Source organism: Bufo bufo, chromosome 1 (genome assembly GCF_905171765.1).
Source record: "Bufo bufo chromosome 1, aBufBuf1.1, whole genome shotgun sequence".
NCBI lineage: Eukaryota > Metazoa > Chordata > Amphibia > Anura > Bufonidae > Bufo > Bufo bufo.
This window is the reverse complement of record NC_053389.1, coordinates 812,750,236-812,775,909: the sequence shown is the minus strand read 5'-3', so window position 1 is coordinate 812,775,909 and position 25,674 is coordinate 812,750,236. Positions and strand designations below refer to the sequence as shown.

General features: G+C 45.1%; 1 protein-coding gene across 1 annotated transcript in view; it reads left to right on the top strand.

The window, feature by feature from the left end:
• LOC120988987 (very-long-chain 3-oxoacyl-CoA reductase-B-like) overlaps window positions 1-25,674 on the top strand; it is a 156,017-nt gene that overhangs the window by 75,299 nt on the left and 55,044 nt on the right. The window contains exons 5-8 of the mRNA XM_040416830.1: window positions 7,898-7,944; window positions 8,023-8,098; window positions 8,228-8,338; window positions 9,287-9,354. Of these exons, the coding sequence (XP_040272764.1) occupies window positions 7,898-7,944; window positions 8,023-8,098; window positions 8,228-8,338; window positions 9,287-9,354 (302 nt within the window). The remainder of the gene's footprint in view (window positions 1-7,897; window positions 7,945-8,022; window positions 8,099-8,227; window positions 8,339-9,286; window positions 9,355-25,674) is intronic.

The following is a 25,674-nucleotide window of genomic DNA, read 5'->3' as shown; positions in this document are numbered from 1 at the left end:
GTAGCCAGGCCGTATCTATATAGTATGAAACCTGACTGACAAGGCCAGAGATGTGCGGCTGTGTAGGGTAGTAGTAGTAACAGTAGGGATAGTAGTAGCCAGACTGTATCTATATAGTATGAAACCTGACGGACAAGGCCAGAGATGTGCGGCTGTGTAGGGTAGTAGTAGTAACAGTAGGGATAGTAGTAGCCAGGCCGTATCTATATAGTATGAAACCTGACAGACAAGGCCAGAGATGTGCATCTGTGTAGGGTAGTAGTAGTAACAGTAGGGATAGTAGTAGCCAGACTGTATCTATATAGTATGAAACCTGACGGACAAGGCCAGAGATGTGCGGCTGTGTAGGGTAGTAGTAGTAACAGTAGGGATAGTAGTAGCCAGGCCGTATCTATATAGTATGAAACCTGACAGACAAGGCCAGAGATGTGCGGCTGTGTAGGGTAGTAGTAGTAGTAACAGTAAGGATAGTACATTGTACATTTGAATATACGGTAGCTCTGAAGTGGCAAAGTACGTCCGGTCAGGTTTTTTACATTCATTGGTTAAAAAGGCTAGTAAGTGCAAGAGTTGTTTTTTTTTTTACTAAAAATTTAGCAATGGACAGAATCCACTCTAATATACAGTCTCTCAGACATAGTTTTAGGCCCACGGCCCTTGCCTTCCACATTCCTGCGGTACCCTGTGAGCACGGATGCCATGCTACTCACTATGCAACCCGACATTTTGGCTTCTGGCATTCTCTGCAAGCTGCTGCCCAGTGCTCCAGACACCATAGGACACTCACCTCCAGCCTCTTAAAGGGCCAGCGCGCATGTTTGCAAACCCTTCCTCACCCAATGTCTATTGCCGTATTCGTTAGAGAGTGCCTCCAATGTGGCTCCAGGGACAGTAGAGAAAGTTTCAGTATGTACATTGTCACACGAGCAATGGCCACAAGGATATCGCCATTTCAGGTCAACTGATCCAAACAGAAATTTAGAACATGGAGGAACATAATGGCTCTTAACTAATACATCTCTGATGGTTTTGCTTCTTTGTACAGCAAAGAGATGTAAGTCTTCAAATCAGGGTCCATTAGAAAAGGGGGCAATATTTTTGAAAGATAACATTTATGTTTCACCATTGTGAGGATAATGACTTAAGGAGGTAAGATCATCCCAGACCCTTCCCACCACCAACTCCCTTCCCCCAGTAAACACACAGAACCCAAATTCTTGGTGGAAAGGCCATAGCAGCCGTTTATTAAACAACAATATTATCCAACATCATTATAATGCAAACATGAGATATATATGCAAACATCAAAATACAATGTACCAACAATCACTTTGCGGAAGGATCCTAGAAGGCAACCCAAGCAAGCTGCTATCTTCACTCCACACATCTTATCTTTTACCCTCGGCCGCACTCTCCGACCCAAGGGCACCGAATCCTCCAGAATCAATATCTTCCTCTACCCCTGTAGGCCATTTAGCCCAACAGGAGCCCCCCAGCTTTCAGCTTACCAAACCACATAAGATGCACGTTCCAACGTGTCATGCACCTAATAAAACGTAGAATTGCCTTCCAGGACCCCCCGTTAACCTGCCATTGACGCACATAGGAGACACCTCACCTATGGACGTCCCGCCACACCCTGAACGCTGTCTCCAAACCCTCCTGGAGCCCCAGCGCCCACAAGTCCACCCCAATCTCGTTAAGATGAACCTCATCAGCCCTGAGGAATTGAGGTGAAGCAACCTCCAATTCCCGGTGACGTACCACAAAACCGCCCTGCCGCCGCACAAAGCGCCCCACCTCCTTGTTCACCTTCGCACGCGCCTTGTTAATGCGATCCACCGACCTCGCAAAACGCCATGAACTCATTGCCACCACATCAAACCATACGACCAGCAAATCCGGGAACTCCTCAGTCAAACGCAGCAAATCCAACTTAACATCACGTATGACATCCCTCGAGCGGCGGACACCCAAATCGTTCCCGCCCACATGCAGAACCACAATGTCAGGACACCTATCCAGGGAAGTGTATCTCCGGCCGGAAACCTAACTGCCGTCCGCTCCTCCTCACGTCTGCTCTCAACGCTCCCCAATACACATAAGAATGGCCTAAAATCCAGGCCAAACAAGAAGAAGGCGCCCGCCCCAATACGAAAGGAACGAGACGCAAACTCACTTGCCGAATAACCCGCCGCTGTCAAACATTTCCGGAAAACCGCAACAAATTGATAACGAGACAAAGCCGAACCATCCATATGAACCAGCAACGAAGCCGGCCCTCCTGGCCGAAGCTCCAGAAAATCCTCCAAACACCGCACCGGGCACAACACTGACCCCAGCAGAGGCCGCAACCAAATGCACACCCCTCTACCCACCTGGTCCGTCTTGGACCTATGCAACCTACACCGCAATTTATCCCCCCCAACACTCACATCCTCCCGCAGCAAACCACCACCACTCACTCGACTGTTAGCCACAAGCTCAGAGACCCGAAAAGCCCCAAAGAAAGCCAATGAAAACGCCGCCCGAAACAAACACACCTCATACCAAGACGTGCACACCGTCTCCGCCCGGTCCCACAACGACTGCAACACCTGAAAAGAAACCGGACGTCGAACATCCTTCCGAACCCCACTACGACGATACCCCTTCAAAGCCTGCCGCACCAAAAAACTTCTTGAAACATCCGCCAAACCCCGCAACCTCAACCAAAAGGCCACCGCCGCCACCCTTTTTGCCGCAGCCGAGAACGACAAACCTGCACTAAACGACACACCCACAAAATACACCAGCAACAAATGAAAATCATCAACCCCTTTGCACCCCCCCACCTGCTCTATCAAACGCTCCCACTGAGACCACACAGAAGAATAAGCCGACTACGTACTGCTACTCACGGACCGCTGAATCAGGTCTAACAAGACCCCAAGGCCACGCTCCAGAGCCACTGAGGACACAGCAGACCCGTCACTTCCGCGCCCGGAACCAGACTGCGAAAACGATCCCACTGGAAACGAGAAAGAGCATCAGCTATGCAATTATCAACACCTGGAACATGCACTGCCACAAAACAAGCATTCAACCTCAGACCGTTCAGAACCAGGTGCCGAAGCAACCGCACCACTGGTGGGGAATTGGCCGACTGACTATTCACCGCCTGCACCAAATTGTCACAACAAAAACGCACCCGCTTATTCCTCAACAACTCTCCCCACAACTCAGTAGCCAAAACTATAGGGAACAACTCCAACAACACCAGGTTCCCAAGCAACCCGGCAACCCTCCATTCCTCAGGCCAAATCCCCACACTCCACTGCCCCTGACAAAAGGCACCCTAGCCACATGCTCCCGACACGTCCGTGAACAATTCCAAATCTACATTAGAAATGGGCGCCTCCATCCAAACAGAACGACCATTAAATTCCTTCAAAAAACGCTCCTACACTTCCAAATCCGCACGCACCTCACTCCCCAACCGCACAAAATGAAAGGGAGCCTTCACACCCGCCGTGGCCCTGGACAAACGCCTACAAAAAACTCGCCCCATGGGCAAAATCCTACAGGCAAAGTTCAATTTACCCAAAACCAACTGCACCCGTCTGAGCTGCACTTTCCTTGCCTTACGCAAAAAACCTACTTCACTACACAAATCAACCACCTTATCCTCGGGCAGCCTACACTCCATAGCCACGCTATCGATCACGATCCCCAAAAACTTCACAGTTGTAGACGGGCCCTCCGTCTTCTCCCGCGCTAACGGAACCCCAAAACTCGCCGCCACCCGCTCCATGGTATGCAACAACACCGAACACACCCTTGACCCAGCCGGGCCTAAAAACAGAAAATCGTCAATGTAATGCAACACTGAACTCCATCCCGCCTCTCGCCGCACTAACCAATCCAAAAACGAACTAAACATTTCAAACAACGAACACGAAATCGCACACCCCATGGGTAAACAACAATCCACAAAAAACTGCCCCTCCCACTTAAAACCAAGTAAACGAAAACTATCTGGATGAATCGGCAACAGGCGAAACGCCGCCTCAATATCCGTCTTAGCTAACAATGTCCCTTGCCCAAAACGCCGCACCCACCTAATCGCCTCGTCAAACGACGTATACGACACGGAGCACAAATCCTCATCAATGCCGTCATTCACGGAACACCCAGCCGTGTAAGACAAGTTGTGAATGAGCCGAAATTTGTTAGGTTCCTTCTTAGGAACCAATCCCAAAGGCGAAACCCACAAATCCGGTAATGGACACTCTACAAAAGGGGCCCACTACCCTACCAGCAGCCACCTCCTTCGCAATCTTGTCAGACACCACCTCCGGACGCTGCAACGCTGAAGCCAAATTACGCGCCGCAACCCCCGAACCCACATCTGTACACGGAATCCGAAAACAGTCTCGAAAACCGGCCAATAACACCGCCGCCGCCCCCTTATTTGGGTAATTCTCTAGAAACGGCTCCATCACGTCCACCCTCACCGGGGTCACCCCTCTTGAAACACCGCGCAAAACTATGGGCTCCCCCACAACCGGAACACTCATGTTTGAAACGGCACTCCGAAAGATACTTGCAGTATCCCTCATTGAACTGCCAGCAACATCCCCTTTTGTTCCCTCCAGCCGCATCGGACGCCGAGGGACCCCCGGCCGCCCCACGAAAGGGCTGGCTAACCCCTTTTGGCGCCGCCATCAACCGCATCCACAGACCAATGTCCTTATGGTCCCAACAAATACTAGGCCTAACCGCCTTCCTCTGGCGAAACTGCTCATCGTACCTGAGCCACGCCACCCCACCATACGTCCGATACGCCTCCCCTATGGCGTCCATATAGCAAAAAAGGGCCGAACAGTGTTCAGGCGCCTTTTCCCCCACCACACTGGCGAGAATAGCAAAGGCCTGAAGCCAATTGAAAAACGTACGCGGAATCAACCTGTACCTCCGCTTCTCTTCCTCCTCCTTTTTACTCTCTTCCGGCTTTCCCCTATCCAAATTAAATTTGTCCAACGGAAATAACGAGAATATCTCGACATACTCGTCCTTCCAAATCTTTTCCCTGACCTCACTCTTCAAATGAGCCCCCAACGGCCCCTCAAAGCACACGTATACCTCTCCTTTCGCAGCATCAGCCAACCGAACCTCATCCACGGCAGCCCCTTTACTGCCTCCACTCCCAGCGACTTCAACCACCGCAGACCCCGCCCCTATGGCAGGGGTGTCGCCAACTCCGGCCACACTTAAACGCACCCCCTCCCCAACCGCCGGCGCAGCAGCCCAAACGGCGGCTGGAGACGACACAGCCCCGGTCTTTCACCGCGACAATAACGACCACATACCCGTCAACAATTCATGCGCCAACCCCTCCTCCCCCGACAACGTAGTCACACACCCCCAACAGGATCCTGACCCGACGTCCTCTCACCTGGCTGTCCCTGGGGCTTCCTCCCAGCAGCCGCGACCTCACCGATGCTCCTCTCAGCGTCGACCCAGCCGATGACCTGGACGTTGAAGGACACGCGCCGTCCGCCTCATCCATCCGACACTCGATCTCCCACGCTTCCTGGCTGACTTCTCCTTCCTCCAAAGACTGATCAGCCGCGAAACCCCGCCAGAATCCACGTGGCGTGGCTGCGTAGGAGCCAATTCCCTGCACGCCGGCCCATCATCAAGTGGCCGCTGCACAACTCCCAACTCAGGGACATCCCGCCCCAGCTCCACGGCCTGTCCACCGCGAGCCGCAACTTGAACTCCCGTAGAAAAACTGTCGACTTGCTGCACCGTGGGCGGAGCAAAGTCCAGTCCCCCAGCCAGCGCATCACTCATCAAACTTCTGCCTGGTACAGAGGACCGACCAGCAGGTGGCGACATTGCAGCACTCCTCAGACCACTGCCTGGTGCTAAGGACCGACCAGCAGGTGGCGACATAGTAGCTCTCCTCAGACCACTACTGCTGCCTGATACCGCGGACCTACCAGCAGGTGGCGACAATCCAGCACCATCCCAGCGAAGCTGCACATCAGAAGACTGCCGCTGTCCTGCAGACCTGGACCGTGACGCCGCCCGCCACCTCCTGGAATCACCGCCCGCCGCCTGGCCCCCACCAGAGGTAAGTGAGGCCGCATCCACATGTCCCCCTTCTCCGCTGCTACCGCCGGTCACCATCTCAGACCGCGGTGCCGCCCGCTGCACCCTGGAGGATCCCCCGACCGCAAGGCCCCCACTGCCAAACAGTGAAGCCGCATCCAGCCGGCCTCCCCCATCGCTGCCACTACCGGACTCACTTGCCACCCCAGCCAACCGCAGCGGAGGGTCTCCAGGGGGGCTCCTCAAACGCCGCCGAGCCCGAGGGGTCGCTTCCGGGCTCAAACGTTCAGGCAGCACCGATCTCCTGGCCCTCAACCTCCCCCCCGCCGCAACCGGAGGCACGCTAGGGGCCCCCACCGCAGCCTGCAAACTACTAACCAGCCAAGCAGAACCATGCTGTTCTGCCGCTGCCCGCACCGCCGCCATCAAATCCTCAAGAGACGCCATAGCACTGCACTATCCCGCACTCAACTCGCCAAGGCGCAACGGACACTGGTGCCGTTCCCGCCCCTAACCCCAGACTATATACGGCGCGCGAACTGCCCTGCCACCCCCACGAACCCTCCCCTGAAACACTACACCCCTTCCCAACCACCTTAACCCTAACCTGGCCTAGAAACTTCCCCCCTTTCAGTCAATTTCCACTGCGCTACATCTGCGCCTCGCTCCGTTGTCATACTTCAAATGAAGTTATCAGAAAATGTAAATATGTTTGGTCATAAGTTTAATCCACTTGATCCTTATAATCATATGGCTTTAATCACTTCATCAACAAGGATGTTTTATCCTCATACATGGCGTCACTTATGTGTCTGGCCCTTAACAATTGCCATGTAGTGTTAGAGTAAATAGTATGTTGAAGATGGAAAGAGGGAATGTGCAATAATGCATTCAAATGAGCTATTAACAAGCTCTGCCTCTAATGCTACCAGATGTAAGGAAGCTATCCTATAATTCCAGTGGAGCGTTGCCTGGCCTGTAAGACTCCTCACAACATTTAAGACCCTCTCCATAAGGAGATATTGTATTCCCCGAATAATGTACTCATGGAATTTCTTTTGTGAAAAATAGTAGTTTTAATCCTGACATCAGTCAGGGCTTTAATTTTACTATCAAGATAGTCAATGCTATGTAGACCAAGTCAGATATTTCATAATTGAAATTTAATTGTGGAATGAAGATATCCAAATCTTGACCATATGAACAGGAAGTCATCCATACAGTGCATCTAAATTAATCACCACAATGTCTGAACCAACTCCCTTTTCCAAAACAGTTTTGTGTATGATGGGGTGTATGCTACCCCCCATTGCAGTTCCACATAATTGAAAATAGTGTTTGTCCCTGACAAGCTTTATCAATATAATTTCATATCACACAAGCCTAAAAACATGTCATCCTCTGTTATCCTGTCTCGCATGTCTTGGTGGAACAGGTGCAGATTTTTTAACTTAATTCACAAGTATCACAAAGTCAGTGGCAATATAATATCTGCACTGTGTGTTGTTTTCTCTAGATGTTTTTAGAACAAGTTTCTGCACTTTTATAGTTGTAAGAGCCAAAGGTCAACTGTGGACAAGTGACACCCTGTTTACCCATAAAACATTAGTCATGTGACAACCATAATCTGGATGGTAAAACCTTCCAACTATGGCAGTATTTTGGGGTGTCCAAATTCAAGTGGGTAATAAAGACAAAAAAAATTCTATTCACTTATTTTATGCAGAGATTCTAAAATACAGTAACTGAAAAACAAGGTATGTTCCATATAACTATGGTCTTCTCACTTCTCCCGCAGTGGTAACTGGAGCGTCAAATGGAATCGGGAAGGCCTATGCAAAGGAGGTCAGTAGCCTGTAGTCTATCAGTCTATTTCTTATATCTATCTCATATCTTTCTCATACTTCTAAGTCTTCCCTGTAGTTGGCCAGGAGAGGCTTCGATGTCGTCCTCATCAGTCGCAGTGTGGAGAAGCTACAAAATGTTGCAGATGAGATAGGTGAGGGTTACGAAGGTCTTATCCATGATTCCAAGTCAACATCTCCAGTAGATACAAGATACATTTTTAATCATGACATAGAACATTGACAATCAAGACCTAATCTTCATACGTATCTTATATCCATAGAAAAAGAGAGTCAACAAAAAACCAAGATCATCGAGGTAGACTTCACAGAAGGGACTGAGATTTATCCAAAAGTGGAGAAGGCTTTGAAGGACTTGGATATCGGAATTTTAGGTACAACCTTAGAAATAAAAGGGGACAAAATCCAATGTTCCTACTAGTGTTGAGAGAATCGCAGTTAACAAAGTGGACTTCGATACGAATTTCAGGCCGAATTTCCTTGTGCTTCATGGTAACAAATCAATTTTCCCTGAAATGGCGGTAAAAAAAAAATAATCATACTCACCTCATCTATTTGAGCGAGAAGAGGCCGCTGTGGCCATCTTGCTTGAAGATCCTGCGCAAAATCTTGTGCGCGGTGACATATGAGGCTGGAGATTTCAGCGATGATCGTGGCATCTGAGGGGTTCAATAACCGGGGGCAGCACGCTACTCACAAGAAATGCGCTTCGTGACAAAGTAATTTTTCTAAACTTCGCTCATTTCTAGTTCCTACAGTACCAATGTTCTAATACCAAACTTAAGTCCAAAGTGTTCCACTCCTACAGCTTCCGTCACATAACATTATCCCACAGCACCCAGGAATTGTCTAGAATTTTCTTGCTATACATGACAAGTATAAATGTGTTTGGAGAGACTGCAAGTTTTTGGGTGTACTGAGTTGTTTTGTGAATTCTAGGCCCCAGGGGTCATTGTTGTAGTTGATGTCCACTCCTGGGTGGATGGACTACTGGAACAAAAGGACCAGAACTGATGAAAATCCACTATACCTGATCTTTGTTCGATCCAAAGACAATAAGCCTGCCCTATACACATTTTGTTATCTGAGCACTCTACATCCATCTATCGTATCTAGTTATCATAACATGTCTACCTACCTGACCCTAATCGGAACCCATTGAAAATAACTGGTTCGTTTGTGATTCTGGAATTTTTGTCGGCAACAGAATTTCTCCCGACTGCACTTTTCTTACCATTAGAAATTCTGAAATAGTTGATGGAAACTGACTGCAAAGCTGTCCACACTGGACAGAGCTTGACCAGTGTTTTCTCTTGTTACAGTGAACAATATTGGAATATCTTACTACCCCGGAGCAAGAAGATTTCTTGAGGTCCCTGATGTTAACAAGGTAAGTTCCATGATACACCATAAATGCTCCTGAGAAAGTCTGTATGATGTATACATAGAAACAGTCATACTTCTGACAGATAGGAATGTATTATATAAAGTATGTAGACAGATCAGAATGGTGGGATTAGAGCTCATCTGCAGCAGGAGAGGAAACCTGAGAGGTAGTCAGGAGGACAGGAGGTGGCAGGGTGTCACTGATGGCGTATTGTACAGTTGAGAATTATAATGGCCAATGTACATGACCCTGTGTGGGCATGGTTTCATACTATGTGACTCTTTAAAGGCAAAGTGTGAAACTCTCCAACAATGTTATAACCTTTGAGGGCTAAGTATAATCTTAACAATAATAATAATAATAATAATAATAATAATAATCTTTATTTATATAGCGCCAACATATTCTGCAGCACCTTACAATCAGAGGGTTCAGGTACAAGCAAAATCATACATTACAAAGCAACAAACAAGTCAACAATTAAAATGAAAGGAGTGAGAGCCCTGCTTACAAGAGCTTACAATCTATTAGGAGATAGGGTGACACAGAAGGTAACAAGTGCTTGTTTTGTACAATGGTCCAGATATCTTAACAAAAAAAGGGAGTAGATATAAAGTTGAGCCATCACCAACCAATATCTGTGGTGTTTCTAAGTGAATGGGGTATGGTGGATGTGTTTGATGATGGATCAGGTTCAGAAGAATAATGATGAAGGAAGGGGGGGGTTGAATGGAGAAGAGTTAGATTAGGGAGGTTGTGATAGGCCACCCTAAAAAGATGTGTTTTTAGGGAGTGCCTAAAACTGTGTACTGTATGTTGGATTTAACCAAATTGCTTAGGGGTACCGCGTTCCAGAGAACTAGTGGAGCTCGGGAGAAGTCTTGAAGATGCGAGTGAGAAGTTCGGATTATGGTGGATATTAGTCATAAATGATGTGCAAAGCATGGGGCATAAGTAGGGTGGTAGACAGAGATGAGGGAAGATATGTAGGGGGATGCAGCACTGTGGAGAGCTTTATAGGTGAGAACAAGCTGTTTGATCCTGTACTGTATAGGCATCCAGAAGTAGCATCACTTACAATATTTTGGGAACAGTCTCTAAATCCAATAGGTGGCGGTGCCTGTGGTATTAGGTCCTAGCCTGAGAGCCCACAATAGTCAATAAGAAGAAGAAGATTGCAGCACTCTATGTCAATTCCAGTGAGTCAGGTTTATTCAATAATATGGATGTCCTGTATGGGCAGCCATTGCAGTGTCAAACATTAGACTGAGACAGCAAGCATGCTGCCTAAATGTTATGGTATCAGGATTAGGTAGGTTAGTAGATGGGGAAAGACAAGTAGTTCAGTTTTTGAAAGATACAGTTTTCGATAGAGAAAGAACATGATGTTAGAGACAGCAGACAGACAGTCACTGGTGTTCTGAAGTATGGCAGGTATGAGATCACAAGATGAAGTGTATACTGTAGTTGGGTGTCACCAGCATGGAGATGGTATCGACAACCAATCTACTGATAGTCTGTCCAATAGGGGCTGTGTAGAGAGAAAAGAGGAGAGGACCTAGGGCTGAACCCAGAGGAACCCCAACAGTGAAAGGAAGGGAAGTAGTAGAACTGGTGAATAATACACTGAAGGAGCACCCAGAGACATAGGAACAAAACCAAGTGAGGGCAGTGTCCTTAAAACCAATATATAGGAGCATGTTGAGTAATAGAGGGTGGTCTACAGTTTTAAATGCAGCAGAGGGATCCAGAAGAATGAGCAGAGAGTAGTTACCATTGTACTTGTCAGGAGTTCGTTCATCAGGGCGGAAACCAGATTGTAATGGATCAAGGAGAGTGTTGACAGACAGTGGATAAAGTGAGAATAGACCAAGTGCTCCAGTAGTTTAGAGATAAAGGGGAGATTAGAGACAGGTATGTAGTTAGTTGCACAGGACAGGTCAAGAGTTTTTTTTTTAAGGAGAGGAGATACCAGAAGAGAGAGAGGTTGAAAACTTTAGTTAGAAGAGTAGTGACAGCTGAGGAGAGAGACTGAAGGAGATATGGGGAATAGTTGTTCATGTGGTAGGGCGATAAGAAGAGAGGAGACTGGAGACTTCTGTGACTGGGTTCGAATGTGGAAAGTGAACCAAAAAGGTGTGGTAGGGAAGGGGATCAATGACATTTGGAGGCTGGGAACTAACTTCATGCTGGATGTTTTCGATTTTCCGTTGAAGTTGGTCATCAGATCTTCAGCACAGAGGTCAGTAAACAATCACCACTGTCAGGGAGATTGGATGGAGACTCTGAGAATGTGGACTTTAAAAGATGGGAATGAGAGTGATGGTACTGGCTGAGGCGGATTTGACATTTTGGGGACATTTTAATCAGGAAGCATTTAGATTCAGTATCTACATAAAAAATAGGCTCAGGGTACAGATCACCACTGATAACACAGTGATAACTCTCTGAGTACAGACAATGGATTAGATGTCACCTGCAGTCCTATGTAACACCACTAATAACTCAGTGATAACTCTCTGAATACAGATAATGTAGTAGATCAGAGATGAGCGAGGTTATGGAAAATGTAATTTGGCCGAATTTCACAAACAAATTCGCTTAGTTACAAAGCGCATTTTTTTTTGCATGTAGCGGGGCGCAATGACCTCCCATCATTGAACCCCTCCGATGCCATGTTCATCGCTGATCGTGGCATCTGAGGCTAACATTTAAGTATTTCAGTGGTTAATCAGGGTAAAAAAAAAAAATACTCACCTTATCCATTTGATCACGTAGAGGCCGTCGTGGCCATCTTGATTCCGCGCGGTGACGTGATGATGTCATCACGCTGGCTGGCGTGGTAATGTCATACATCACCGCAGGTGAGATTTTGCGCAATATCTTCAATCAAGATGGCCTCTTCGCACGCAGATAGATGAATTGAGTATGAATTTTTTCATTTTTTTTACCGCCATTTCAGGGAAAATTGATTCGTTACCATGAAGCATGAGAAAATTCTGCTTTACGGCAAATTGAATATTTCCAGAAATTCAGATCAAAGTCAATTCTTTTGACTTCGATTCGCTCAACACTATAGTAGATTTCACCTGCAGTCCTATGTAGCACCACAGAAAAAACAGGGATAACTCTCTGATACAGATAATATAGTAAATGGAGGAGAGCAGGGAAGGAGCCTGCCTCCACCTCATATCTGTCCCAACAGTCTTCTGTAACTAATGCAGCAGGGAGGATTTGCTCTCCACAGAGCTGGTGGTCAGAGAGGGGGCAGACCTCTGGCAGATCTAAGGACAGGAGGAAAGAGTATCGGTGAGAGTGCACCACATGGGGAACTGTCTGCTGGTGTGTTGCTCTCACTATTCTGACTCAGTCAGAGGCTACTGCTGACATATATTGCTCCCACATGAATGAATCTGCTTGATTCTGCTTTCATCATCAAATGAAGACGTGGGGGGTTAACCTGGCAAAGTAAACAGGCTGGAGGAGCCCTGGCAGCAGTACTGTGCACTGCTTAGTCACTTTCTAAAGGAGTACTGTAAAATATACGGACTGTGATGCTCTCTTTGAGTCCACAAACAGCTGGAGAATTCTGGATTTAAACCGCCTTGTCCTCCTTCCCCCTTTTGTGCAGCCAAACACTGTTTAATCACATCACATTGCGGTACCGCTTCGACATTCAGCTTGTGAATTTAAAAGATTTGAGAATAAATAAGCTTACGCAGGCTAAGTGAATAAATATACGATAACGCAAACAAATCACATACTGAATAATAAAAAGTAAATAAACATCAGTAGCCTAAATATGCAACATGCAATATGGGGTGGCACTACGGTCGCCATGTCGTAGCACATGGATGACACCCCACGGTGTAAAATAGATAGGGCAAATCAATACTTACATCCTACCTAGAATGGAGTCTTCAATGGAGTGCCCTGAGTGAATGTGTGTCACAAAGTTTAAACCTGTTAGCCCTCCTTCAGTGTGCAGCACGCATGTCTTTGAGATCACTCAGGAATGTGGTCTTAACAGTACGGGATGGGTAATAGATTACAAGGCACATCATTACACAGAATGGTAATAATAAAAAGGAACAGAACCAATCAGTACTTAAAAAATAACTTTACAATACACACTTCCTATAGAAATCATAGTATTGGAAACAGATAGTGAAGCACCATCGATATTTTATATAAAAAGAGGTTTTACTATACTCACAAGAATAGGTTAAAGTCAGACACATCAAATGCTTAAAGCACCGGTTGCCCAAAGTCAACTGGGGAAGGAGGACAAGGCGGTTGGGAATCCAGACTTCTTGAGCTGTTTGTGGACTCAAAGAGAACAGTGTGATCCATATATTTTGGACCTGCAGCGCTCCAAGTAGGAGATTTAATTGAGACTTTTTACAATATTCTATTTTCTGAAAGAGGCTTGGAGCCTTCACAGCTAGTACTGATTCATACTTGTGAAGACTTTAATGAAGCCTCCTTCAGAAAGTGACTGAACAGTGATGCTGCTACACCTGCCCCTACTCTTTATATTCTACCACAAGGACATACAGTTCTTCCACAGGATTCTTCCCACAGAAAGGCACCTGCCTCTCCCTCATATAAGGTCTGGAGTATGAGTAGTTAGCCTGCAAGCCATGGTCAACATCTTACCTTCACATCAGTGCCTCAATCAGATGCTAGTTGGATAATATATGATTACAAATTACATTGAGGAGACAGAGTTTGACGTCATAGGGGCCATGTTTAAACAGAATTTGGCCAGGACATTGATTTGCTGGAATTGTGTCAGAAAATTCAAGACAGTCCCAGCAAATTCAGGACAGTTTGCAAATATGCAAATATTGTGTGGGGGGCACCACACAATTGTGTGGTTTGCGTGGTGGTAAAGAATACTGGGGGAATGACCTGAAAAGTGCATTGTGGGGAAGAAGTATGCAGATTCCACCACCATGTCTGTTCTCAGGTCTGGGAATATGTAAGCCACCCTAAGATAGAACAGCAGGGGAAGCAGTGTCAGACTTCTGAATCCAAGTTTCGTTGAGGGCCAGCAGGTTAAGAGAATTTGTAAGAAAGAAGCCATGAATGTAGGGGAGTTTGTTGCACACTGACCATGGATTCCAGTGTGCACAGTAAAAAGTAGTAAGAGAGGAAGCAAAAGAAATGTTAATGAAGTTCACAGGGTTTGTACGTAAGACGGGGAAGGAGTTAAAATTAGCAGATGCAGGTGGACCAAGGTTAGGACAGATATCCCCCGAAGTTAAAAGCAAAAAAGAATATTGTTAGAAACCGCTTGTGATTCAATGATTTGTTAGAATGTTTTCTGCATTGTACCCTGGGACATAATGGGGTAAGATGATTCAGGAAGGTTAACAAAACATGTGAGCTGTATATGAGTGAAGTAAGGAAAGAGGGGCTGATTTGTAGATAATGCAGTGAAGAGGTAATAGGGCGGTAAATGTAGAGGAAAAGAGCACATCTTAAAATGGGCAGAGATACAATGAACATAGTTAGAGAAGTCTTTGCATACCCATTAACTGCCCTGTCTAACTGCCATGTTTAATAGTAAGACACTTAGCCATGATGACACTTCACCTAAGAGGACTCATGCCCTCCCCTATACTATGTATAAATTTATAGGATCAAAAACTTTGACAAAAGTTACAAAGATAATATCAGCTCAGGCATTCAACTGTATCGTAGATGAGAGTATGAATTTGCAGTGTGCACTATTTATCTGGTTGATACATTGTAGCAAACGATCATTATCACAGCTCTTTTACTGCACTGATTTTCTGTTACAAATTCTCAGCAATGTGACAAAGACTGGGTATTCAGCTTCTAAATGTAGACCAACAATAATATTTCCATTCACAGACAGCAAGTTAAGACATTGAAAATAGGGAAGAATGGAGACCTTTTCATCTCCATTTTACAGTTTACACTGTGTACATACATTACTTATCCTGTACTGATCTTGAGTTACATCCTGTATTTCTTTTATTAAAATTTTAAAAACATAACAAATAAAGAAATAAATACAGAAATTACACTAAAACATAAACACAAAACCCAAACAACATCGGTCCAGCCCAACACTCATTCTCCCATAGAACACCAACTATATACAGTATTTACAATATTTACAATTTCAATATCAATGTACTAACCTTCCTGATTCGGATGCACCCTACCTACATACAGTAAAAAATCCCACACACCAACACCCCAATACAATACACATATAAAAATTATTTTTTTTTGGGCCCTGAGCTGGTCCCGCATCTCATGCCCCCAGTATATGATAACAGACATCCATGAACCAGCCAATGATTTTCTCATATACCCCAAAAGTCCCCAATGTCCCATAGAAACCTCCCCCATTTACCCACCACCCAACCTAACACTATACCCAACAACTCAAATTATAAAATATATACATCACTATACAAATATACAATATATTTATATATACACAAACTACATACCAATATATACAAATATACATATAGACATATAAACTAAAATACATGGCACCCATAGTGAGGCTTTTCAGCCACTCACAACCACTAAAGCCCAAGTTCGGCACCTGCAAGCCCTATGTCCTCATACAGCCACCAAAACTAAAATCTAGTGTCAGCATAAGCCCACCACCGGAAAGGAAGATAACAGGCTAGGGTACCCCAAAAGACAAAAACCCCTCCAGAGGAGAGAGGCTCTACCCGACCACAACCTCTCATACTCCAGAGAGCGCACCATCACCAGGTCTCCAAGAATGTTCCTAACCACCTCATCCACTGGCAGGATTTTGCTCTGCATCGAGACTAAACATTGTGCATACCAAATGTAGTACCTGACCACTGAGCTGACTAGGAATAAAGTGCAGTGGTCCCTACCAGCTAAGTGTCTAAATGCTCCATAGACCCACTCCGCATAGGAAAGAGTGACTAGCCTAGGCCAGTCAATGGAGGTCCCCACCCTGGTGTAAACCTCTGTGTTAAAGGGACAATGAAGCAGGAAGTGGTCCATGCTCTCCAGCACACCAACGCACTCCTCCCGGCGACATCCCCCGTCCTGAAAGCTCCTACACTTCAAATTGTCCCTCACACACAGTTTTCCATGGAAGCAGCGCCAAATCAAGTAAAAAAACTTCAAAAGGATCCTGATGGAATTCAAAAGCCGTAAGCCGACTCCCAGATCCTGACTTGGGCAGTCCCTGAGGGCCAGAGTTTTCTGGAAATGGGTCAACGGAACCCTCTGGTCAAGGAGTTTCCTTGACTGAGTCCTGATTTCCCACATCCCCAGACCCCACTGATGTAATACCTTCAAAACCAGGGCAGCATAAGCCGGGAGATGCCCATGTGGTGTGCGGAGATCCTTCACTTGCCACCCTGTCTCCCATTCCTGGAAGAAAGGCCGAAACCATCCCCGACAGGAGACTACCCATGGAGGAGCCCTCTCTTTCCAGAGGCTTGCAAGACTAATCTTAAGATATTCACCAGGAACACCACAGGGTTGACCGTACCCAACCCTCCTAGTCTCCTCGTATGGTAAGTAACCTCCCTCTTGACAAGGTTCAGTCTATTTCCCCATAACATCTGGAAGAACAGACTCTAGAACTGAGTCCAGAAAGGTTGTGGCCAATTAACCCCCCCCCCCCCCCCCCCAGCAGGCCATATCTCAGAAGAACAGACACGAGGTACTCATGGCCAACGCGATCAAACGCTTTTGCCTGATCCAAGGACAGCATGTACCCCTTCCAGTGACCTGCCCTGCCCTACTCCAAGGCCTCCCGGACACTGAGCACAGCACTAAAAGTACTGCGGTCTGGAACAGAGCAATGCTGGGCCCCAGAAAGGAGCTGGGGTGCAAACTTCACCAACCGATTAAATAGCACCTTCGCCAGAATCTTTCTGTCCACACTGAGGAGCGCTATGGATGCCAATTCTCAATGTGGAATGGATCTTTACCCTTTAACAGAATGATCAGGGCCGACCACCTCATTGACTTTAGTAGAGTACCCGAGGAGAGACACTCATTGAATACCTCAGTCAAGAGGGGAACCAAGGTGTCCCTAAAGGCCTTAAAAAAACTCAGATGTTAAGCCTTCTGGACCTGGCGATTTTTTTGGGAGCAAGCCCCTCAATCACCAGACTGACTTCCTCTTTCTGGATCATAAACGTCAAGAGTGGGGTCCATTCCTGGTTCAGGAACAGTTTCAGCCAGGAAAGCCGACATCCTATCACGATTAAGATCCCTCTTCACCATGAGATTTGAGTAAAAGGATCTGACGACCTCCAAGATCCCTGATCTGGACCTTCTCAGGGACTCCGTACTAGCAATAAGACCTCTGGTGGCCTACTCTTGACGTGTGCATTTTTTGTTTTGTGATATTTTTTTGTAAAAATTAACTTTTATTATTCCGACATTTAATAAATGGTGAAAACTTATAACTAACCTACTTAAATTAATTTAAAACTCTCTGCAGTGGACCCTTGGTGTGCTTGGTTAGGTGTATTTTCTCTAATAACAGCCGTTTGGCAGTAGCAACTGTTGCTTAGATGGCTAGCTATTTATTTTGCTGTCTACTTGAGTAGATACTTAGTGTCTGCTAGTATTGTAGCAGTTGCTTGCTATATTGCCTGCAGGCTATACAGTGTTAATACATTTTAACACTGTATTGTGATATTCTAACTTTTGTTGGTAGTGGTGCATTTGCTGCGCTGGCTGCCTGCTACCTGTCTGCTTTCATTTCTTCGTTCGATTTTTAATCTGATAGCGGCGCAGTCACTTGCTATGCTACCTTTTTATGGCGGCGCAGTCACTTGCTTTGCTACCTACTCGCTACTCGGTAGCTTGCACACTCTATCTCGGTCCGCTGTAGCCTAAAATCTTAAACGCTGCCCCCCCGACATGTTTCGCCATATACATGGCGTCCTCAGGGGATCGGGCAGTCTATGCAGAGAATGACGTTGCCGGGTGTATTTAAAACCTCCCATTAGTGTGACACGATAATCTTTTAGCGAAGAGCATGCTACAACAAGCAAAAGAAAATAACCTGATCAATAAAGAAGAGTTCAAAGTCATGTACAAACCGAATCCAGTGCTTGCAACGTTTTATGCTATCCCCAAGATACACAAAAAACGACACCCAGTCCCAGGAAGACCTATAGTATCCGGAAATGAGAGTTTGTGTGAGGGGATAAGTGGCTATGTCGATGAGGTGATATCCCCATTTGTCCCTAGTCTGACATCATATTTAAGAGACACTAAAGACGTATTGACCAAATTGCAGAATATACATGTAGAAAAGGGAACCTCACTAGCAAGCTTAGACGTAGATGCGCTATATACCAGCATACAGCATTCCAAAGGCATAGATGCTGTCAAATACTATCTAGATACAAGAGGCACCCAGTATAAAGATCATAATGAGTTTGTTTTGTCACTTTTAAGTTTTTTACTCACTCACAATTATTTTGTTTTTGATGGGGATTATTATTTACAGATCACCGGCACCGCAATGGGCACGAAATGCGCACCGAATTTCGCAAATCTTTTTTTAGGGTGGTGGGAGGACAGAATTGTGTTCGCTGAAGCACACAGCCATTACACTAAATACATCACATACTGGGGTCGTTATATTGACGACGTCATAATACTATGGGAAGGTGCACAAGAAGAATTCTATGAATTTATTAAAATTCTCAACATAAACACAATTGGTTTAAAATTCACAGGTGAAATAGATAAAAAACAGACTCAACTTTCTGGACGTAGCCCTCAGCCTTTCAGAGAATGGAACTATAATAACAGAAATCTACAGAAAGCCCACGTCAAGCAATAGTCTCCTCCACTGGTCAAGTTACCACCCAACACCTCTGAAAAGAGGAATTCCAGTAGGCCAGTACTATAGAGCGAGAAGGAATTGCTCAACAGAGGATGGCTTCGAACGTGAAAGCAAAATCCTGTATCAGAAATTTCTAGAATGAGGTTACCCAAAAAAAGTTCTACATAAAGCGTATCGGAAGGCCAAAGAAAAGGACAGAAATGATCTTCTATCGGATCGGGAAAAAGCAAGCAGTGACAAAATAGTGCGCTGTATTGGTACATTTGACATCAAACATCAAGAAGTCAGCAATATTCTAAAAAAATACTGGAATATCTTAAGACTGGACGGAGATATTAAAAGTGTTATCACAAAATACCCCTCAATTACATACAGAAGGGGAACAAATCTTAAAGAACAGCTTGTACATAGCCATTTTCGGAACAACTCGCAACAAATAGGAAAAACCACATGGCTAACCACAAAATAAATGACATCTGACCTCCTTGAATAAAATACAGAGAAGTGGCGAAAAATAAAACAAAATAAGACCGTCAAAATCTAAATAAGAACAAACTATACCAAGTATTTACCTCCTAATGGTTCCGTAGGTGTGGACTGACCTGTAAGATAAACGAGAGAAATAATAATCAAAACCAATATTTAATCAAAAAGAAATCATATCAAGTATATTACCTCCTAATGTAATCGGAAATGTTGATTAATCTGTAAGATAAACAAGAGAAATAATAATTAAAACACAATCAAACATATATATAAAACTAGTGAAAATAATAACAACAACATGTAGTAATAATAATACAGTTAAGAATAGGAAAATAGAATATTCAAATAAAATCAAGGTAAATTAGTCAAGTACTAGAGTGTGAAAGGCATAATACATGCCAACCCATAAAGAAAAAAGAGGAAGCAAAAATCATCTAAGTTCAGAGACATGCGCAAAAAGAGGGAAAAGAGGAAAAAGAAAAAGGTAAAAAACGTCTAAGTATAAAGACATGCGCAGTGCCCTGTCGCTCTAATCCCATAGATTCTAAAACAACCAAAAATTATGAAAGGATCAGCCAGCAGGAAAGTGTCGACCTGCTAATAAAAAACAAGAGCACTATATCAATTATTCAAATCAATAAAGAAATAAGATTATACCGCTCTCGGTGTCTGCAGATCAGTCCACAGATCGGAACCAGTTAAAAGTTCTAAGTATGAAGACATGCGCGAGATCAGAGCAAGATCGCGTTAATACTGACGTCAGGCCTAAGCGAAATGAATAGCCTATCAAGAAATAAACAATAGGGACAAACTCAATAAGGAGTAAAGCTATTCGCTAAAAGATTATCGCGTCACACTAATGGGAGGTTTTAAATACACCCGGCAACGTCGTTCTCTGCATAGACTGCCCGATCCCCTGAGGACGCCATGTATATGGCGAAACATGTCGGGGGGCAGCGTTTAAGATTTTAGGCTACAGCAGACCGAGATAGAGTGTGCAAGCTACCGAGTAGCGAGTAGGTAGCAAAGCAAGTGACTGCGCGCCATAAAAAGGTAGCATAGCAAGTGACTGCGCCGCTATCAGATTAAAAATCGAACGAAGAAATGAAAGCAGACAGGTAGCAGGCAGCCAGCGCAGCAAATGCACCACTACCAACAAAAGTTAGAATATCACAATACAGTGTTAAAATGTATTAACACTGTATAGCCTGCAGGCAATATAGCAAGCAACTGCTACAATGCTAGCAGACACTAGGTATCTACTCAAGTAGACAGCTAAATAAATAGCTAGCCATCTAAGCAACAGTTGCTACTGCCAAACGGCTGTTATTAGAGAAAATACACCTAACCAAGCACACCAAGGGTCCACTGCAGAGAGTTTTAAATTAATTTAAGTAGGTTAGTTATAAGTTTTCACCATTTATTAAATGTAGGAATGATAAAAGTTAATTTTTACAAAAAAAATCACAAAACAAAAAAAGCACACGTCAAGAGTAGGTAACCAGTAGTCTCAGACTAAATGTAAAATACGTTTAAGTGCCTCTACGTGTGCAGGGTATACACAAGTGTAATATTGAGCAATAAGACCTGACACAATCTTACTACTCACTGACATCCTGCAGTTTCTGTAAGGGGCGGGTGAGCGGTATTTCCCGTAATCCCTCTCAAAAACCAAAGATGCAAGTTTATCATACTGAAAACTCAAAAGTAAAGACTTCACTCTGGAGATCTCCTCCCGGCTACCTCCAGTCAAGACAAGACATTCGAGTTTCCTCCTCAGGCCCTGATACAGGCAGTACCTACTCATGAGGCTTGAGAGCTGGCAGAAGAATCTCCCCACTGTTTCCTTGAACATTTCCCACCACTCAGACTTACTGCTGCAGAGATCCAGCAATGGTACCTGGCTCTGAACGAAATCCTCAAAGGACTGTCTTATCTCCGCTTCTTCCATAAGAGACAAATTGAGCCTCCAGTAGCCTCTTTCCACCTGGGAGAGGGGTCTCTGTAGCATTCAGAGAAAACAAAATTAAACGGTGGTCGGAGAACTCCACCGCCACAGCAGACACTGCTGAAGAGACAGCTTCTTCCTTTAATTAAAACCTATCTATTCTAGACCTACAACTCCCCTATGATAGGTGAACCCCGTGTGGACATCCACCAGGCGAGCCTCACTAGCTATACTATTGAGCGCGACGCTATCATAAAGCTTGTCTCTGGAACCTCCCCTGTCTTGGGGGCCTCGTAACAGTATTGAAGTCCCCTCCACCTGCCGACTTGTAAAAAGATAGGGCTTGATCCTCATAAAGAGACACTTCCGATTCCACTTGGACTGGGGACCATAGATGTTAATTAGACTAAGTTCTTGTCCCTTCATGAGGACATCCAAGATCAGGCAACTCCTCATTTCTAATTCAATAACCTGTCGGCATTCTATCGATGCAGTAAAAAGGACCGCCACCCCGCAATACGGCTCGGCCTTAAAAGACTAGTAGGAGGCTCCATGCCTCCACTTCCTTTTAGCATTAAATACGGCCGCCAAATCTGGCAGCCTGGTCTGAACCCGGCTAAAAAAATCAAAGGCCGCAAATCTAGCCGTATCTTACTTAATGCTGGCGACATTAATGGACGCCAGCGACAACGGAGTGGGTGCAGCCCTCATGGTTGATTGAATTAGACAGCTTTATTTTTCCCACTGCCCATACCATCCTTTCCATCAGATGATGGTTTACCCCTTTTCAAGGAGATAGATGTGTCCATCTCACCTCCGTCCTTGTCCTCTGACTCCAGGCCAGCCCCCACCCTTGAAGACATATTTTCCCCAGAAGAAGGGGGCCCGGTGTCCCCCGCAGGTCCCGGTGTTACTGCTACTCCCGGAACCTCACCTCCAGCTCCCTCCCCCAAAGAGAGGGAGGTGTCACGATGGCTTGGAACCGTTTTAAGAGACTTCACAAAGTAGAAACCGCGCTGCTCTTAGATAGGTACTCCTTCGACCATTCCAACAGACGCAGACTTATTGCAATGCACCAAATACTGTTTCAGTACTCCACACTCCAGTTTTGTTTGTCTCTCCTATATTGCTATAGTGCACCCCTGACGAAGAAAGGTGAAACCCCGGTCGGGTGACAGACGGGAAACTGGTTTTTACTATTTGTTACGCCTGTGATTCTTGTGAACGCTGTGAGTATAATAAAAAAGCTGATAAAGAACGTCCTCTTGCTTCACTATGGTCTATCGTTTTAACAGCTATAAGGGAAATGAGCACTATAGGAGAGATGATCAAAACTGGAGTGTGGAGTACTGAAACAGTATTTGGTGCATTGCAAAAAGTCTGCATCTGTTGGAATGGTCGAAGGAGTACCCATCTAAGAGCAGCGCGGTTTCTATTTTGTGAAGTTGAACTAAGTGTGAACAGCACCCACCACACCCGTAACCTGCAGCGCTCACAGTATGATTGACAATTTGGAATTTATTATTTGTATTCGATTTGAGGGACTAATGAGAGGGGGGTCGGTTGTACCTTCCTTTGGCATCTGGTGGGTCGGAGAAGACCTTAAATCTCCCTTTTTCCCTATATGTTTTTTACCCTGCTTTTTCTCTTGCCATCCCCCCCTTTCCCCATCCATACTTTCGTCATTGGGGGATATTGAGGAGATGGCACCTTCCTCTTCCTGGATCCTCCTAATTGCCTCATCCAGTTCACTGTCCCTTTGGGCCTTAGCAGTAGCAACAGCCTCAGGGGCAAGATCAGAGGTTGTCCCAATTTACCCAGTTGCCTGAGGTTCTCGAGACTCGCGGGCCTCATGGCTTTCTCCCGCCGGGGTATTGACCGCATTGGCAAAGGAATGAGACCTAAGTCACCACACAGGTGACACCTAATCTCCACACATGATGCAGCGAAGTGACCTATCTCCCCACACAGAGTGCAGTTAGCACTGAAGTGTGTGGGTCTGCCGCATCTGTCACAGAGCTTCGGCTGGCCCTGGTAGAAAATCTGGATGCGATCCCTTCTAAAGGAAGGTTACAGATGGTATGTGGGTAACCGTATTTCCTGAAAGTTTAAGTTTTACCATAAACGTCCAGGCCCCAGACCAGATGCCATATTTATCCCCGTTCTTCTTGGGAACCTCCACTACCTCCTCATATTGGCCAAGCCACATCATGATGTCAATACACGAGAGTGACTCGTTACGGGTTAAAACGGTCACCCTCTTGACGTTGTTCTGATGAGACACTGCCTGGACGGCAGTCTTGCCAGCTGGGCTCGTTCTTTGCCATCTCATAGTTAGACCAGAGGAGCCAGCACACCCATATGTACCACCTAATCAAGGCGCTCTATTGGATAGGAAGGGCAAAAGTGCAGAGGAATGCTACTCCCAAGATAAAATAGGAGCGCATTCACACTAGAAGGTGCCACTCCCTCAAGCAAATACTACATAGACAAAAAAATCCACAGAAAAAAACTAAGATAAAAACATCCTGCACGATATGATATACAAATGTGCGGATGTCCCTGGCCATATTTCTGTGGTTTTCTTCAATAATATGGCCAGGGACATCCGCACATTTGTATATCATATCGTGCAGGATGTTTTTATCTTAGTTTTTTTTCTGTGGATTTTTTTGTCTATGTAGTATTTGCTTGAGGGAGTGGCACCTTCTAGTGTGAATGCGCACCTATTTTATCTTGGGAGTAGCATTCCTCTGCACTTTTGCCCTTCCTATCCAATAGATCGCCTTGATTAGGGGGGTACACATAGGTGTGCTTGCTCCTCCTCCCATCGGTTGCTTGATGCACATGGAGGTGACTAGGAGCAGCACACCATATGTGCGGCGTCTGCGCTCCTGAACATAGAAGCCCAATGGCTTAGGTAGGTTTAGCGTAGGACCCACCTGACCTAAGACCACCTTGGCGCTTGGTAGGCGGGCACAGATGTGTTTTGATCAAAATATATTGACTAAGTGTCTCAGATATTATTATATCAGAGTGAGGACTTTGTCCATATATAATGCTTGCGTCTACTTTATTAAGTGCATTATTATCCTATTTCTGTGGTTTTCTTCTATCTATCACTAATAATTTATTTTTATAGATGCTTTATTATTTTATTTTTAAAATAAGTCATTACATATAGCAGACAATCACACAAAGGCTATATGCCAAAAGCTAGGTATGTGCAAGCCAACAATCTATCCATGAGACAGATACATTCAGCATACCTTACAATGGCAGCCTTGTGTGAGACATTCAAAACCAGCTCTTATCTGACTGAGAGCCAGTATGCCTCAAAGTTGCTTGATTTGAGTTGAATGGCTTGGGGGACCTGTGCACCTAGATCATTATCATTAGGGTGACAAATATTGTAAAAAAAAAAAAAAATTTTAGACGCCAGCTAACTCTGCATAAAAATGTTCAGTTTTCTAATTGTCCTAACATTTATATTCAATAACCTTTCTATACATGTCTTTCCCATATGCCCATGTTTATGTAAATGAGTTTACATGACAAAACAGTATAGAAAGGTTATTGAATATAAATGCTAGGACATTTATAAAACTGAAAAATTTTATGCAGCCCTCCGAAGCAGTGAGAGAAGAGTTAGCTGGCATCCAAAAAAATTTTTTTTCTCACCCTAATGATAATGATCTACAGTACAGACCAAAAGTTTGGACACACCTTCTCATTCAAAGAGTTTTCTTTATTTTCATGACTATGAAGGCATCAAAACTATGAATTAACACATGTGGAATTATATACATAACAAACAAGTGTGAAACAACTGAAAATATGTCATATTCTAGGTTCTTCAAAGTAGCCACCTTTTGCTGTGATTACTGCTTTGCACACTCTTGTCATTCTCTTGATGAGCTTCAAGAGGTAGTCCCCTGAAATGGTCTTCCAACAGTCTTGAAGGAGTTCCCAGAGATGCTTAGCACTTGTTGGCCCTTTTGCCTTCACTCTGCGGTCCAGCTCACCCCAAACC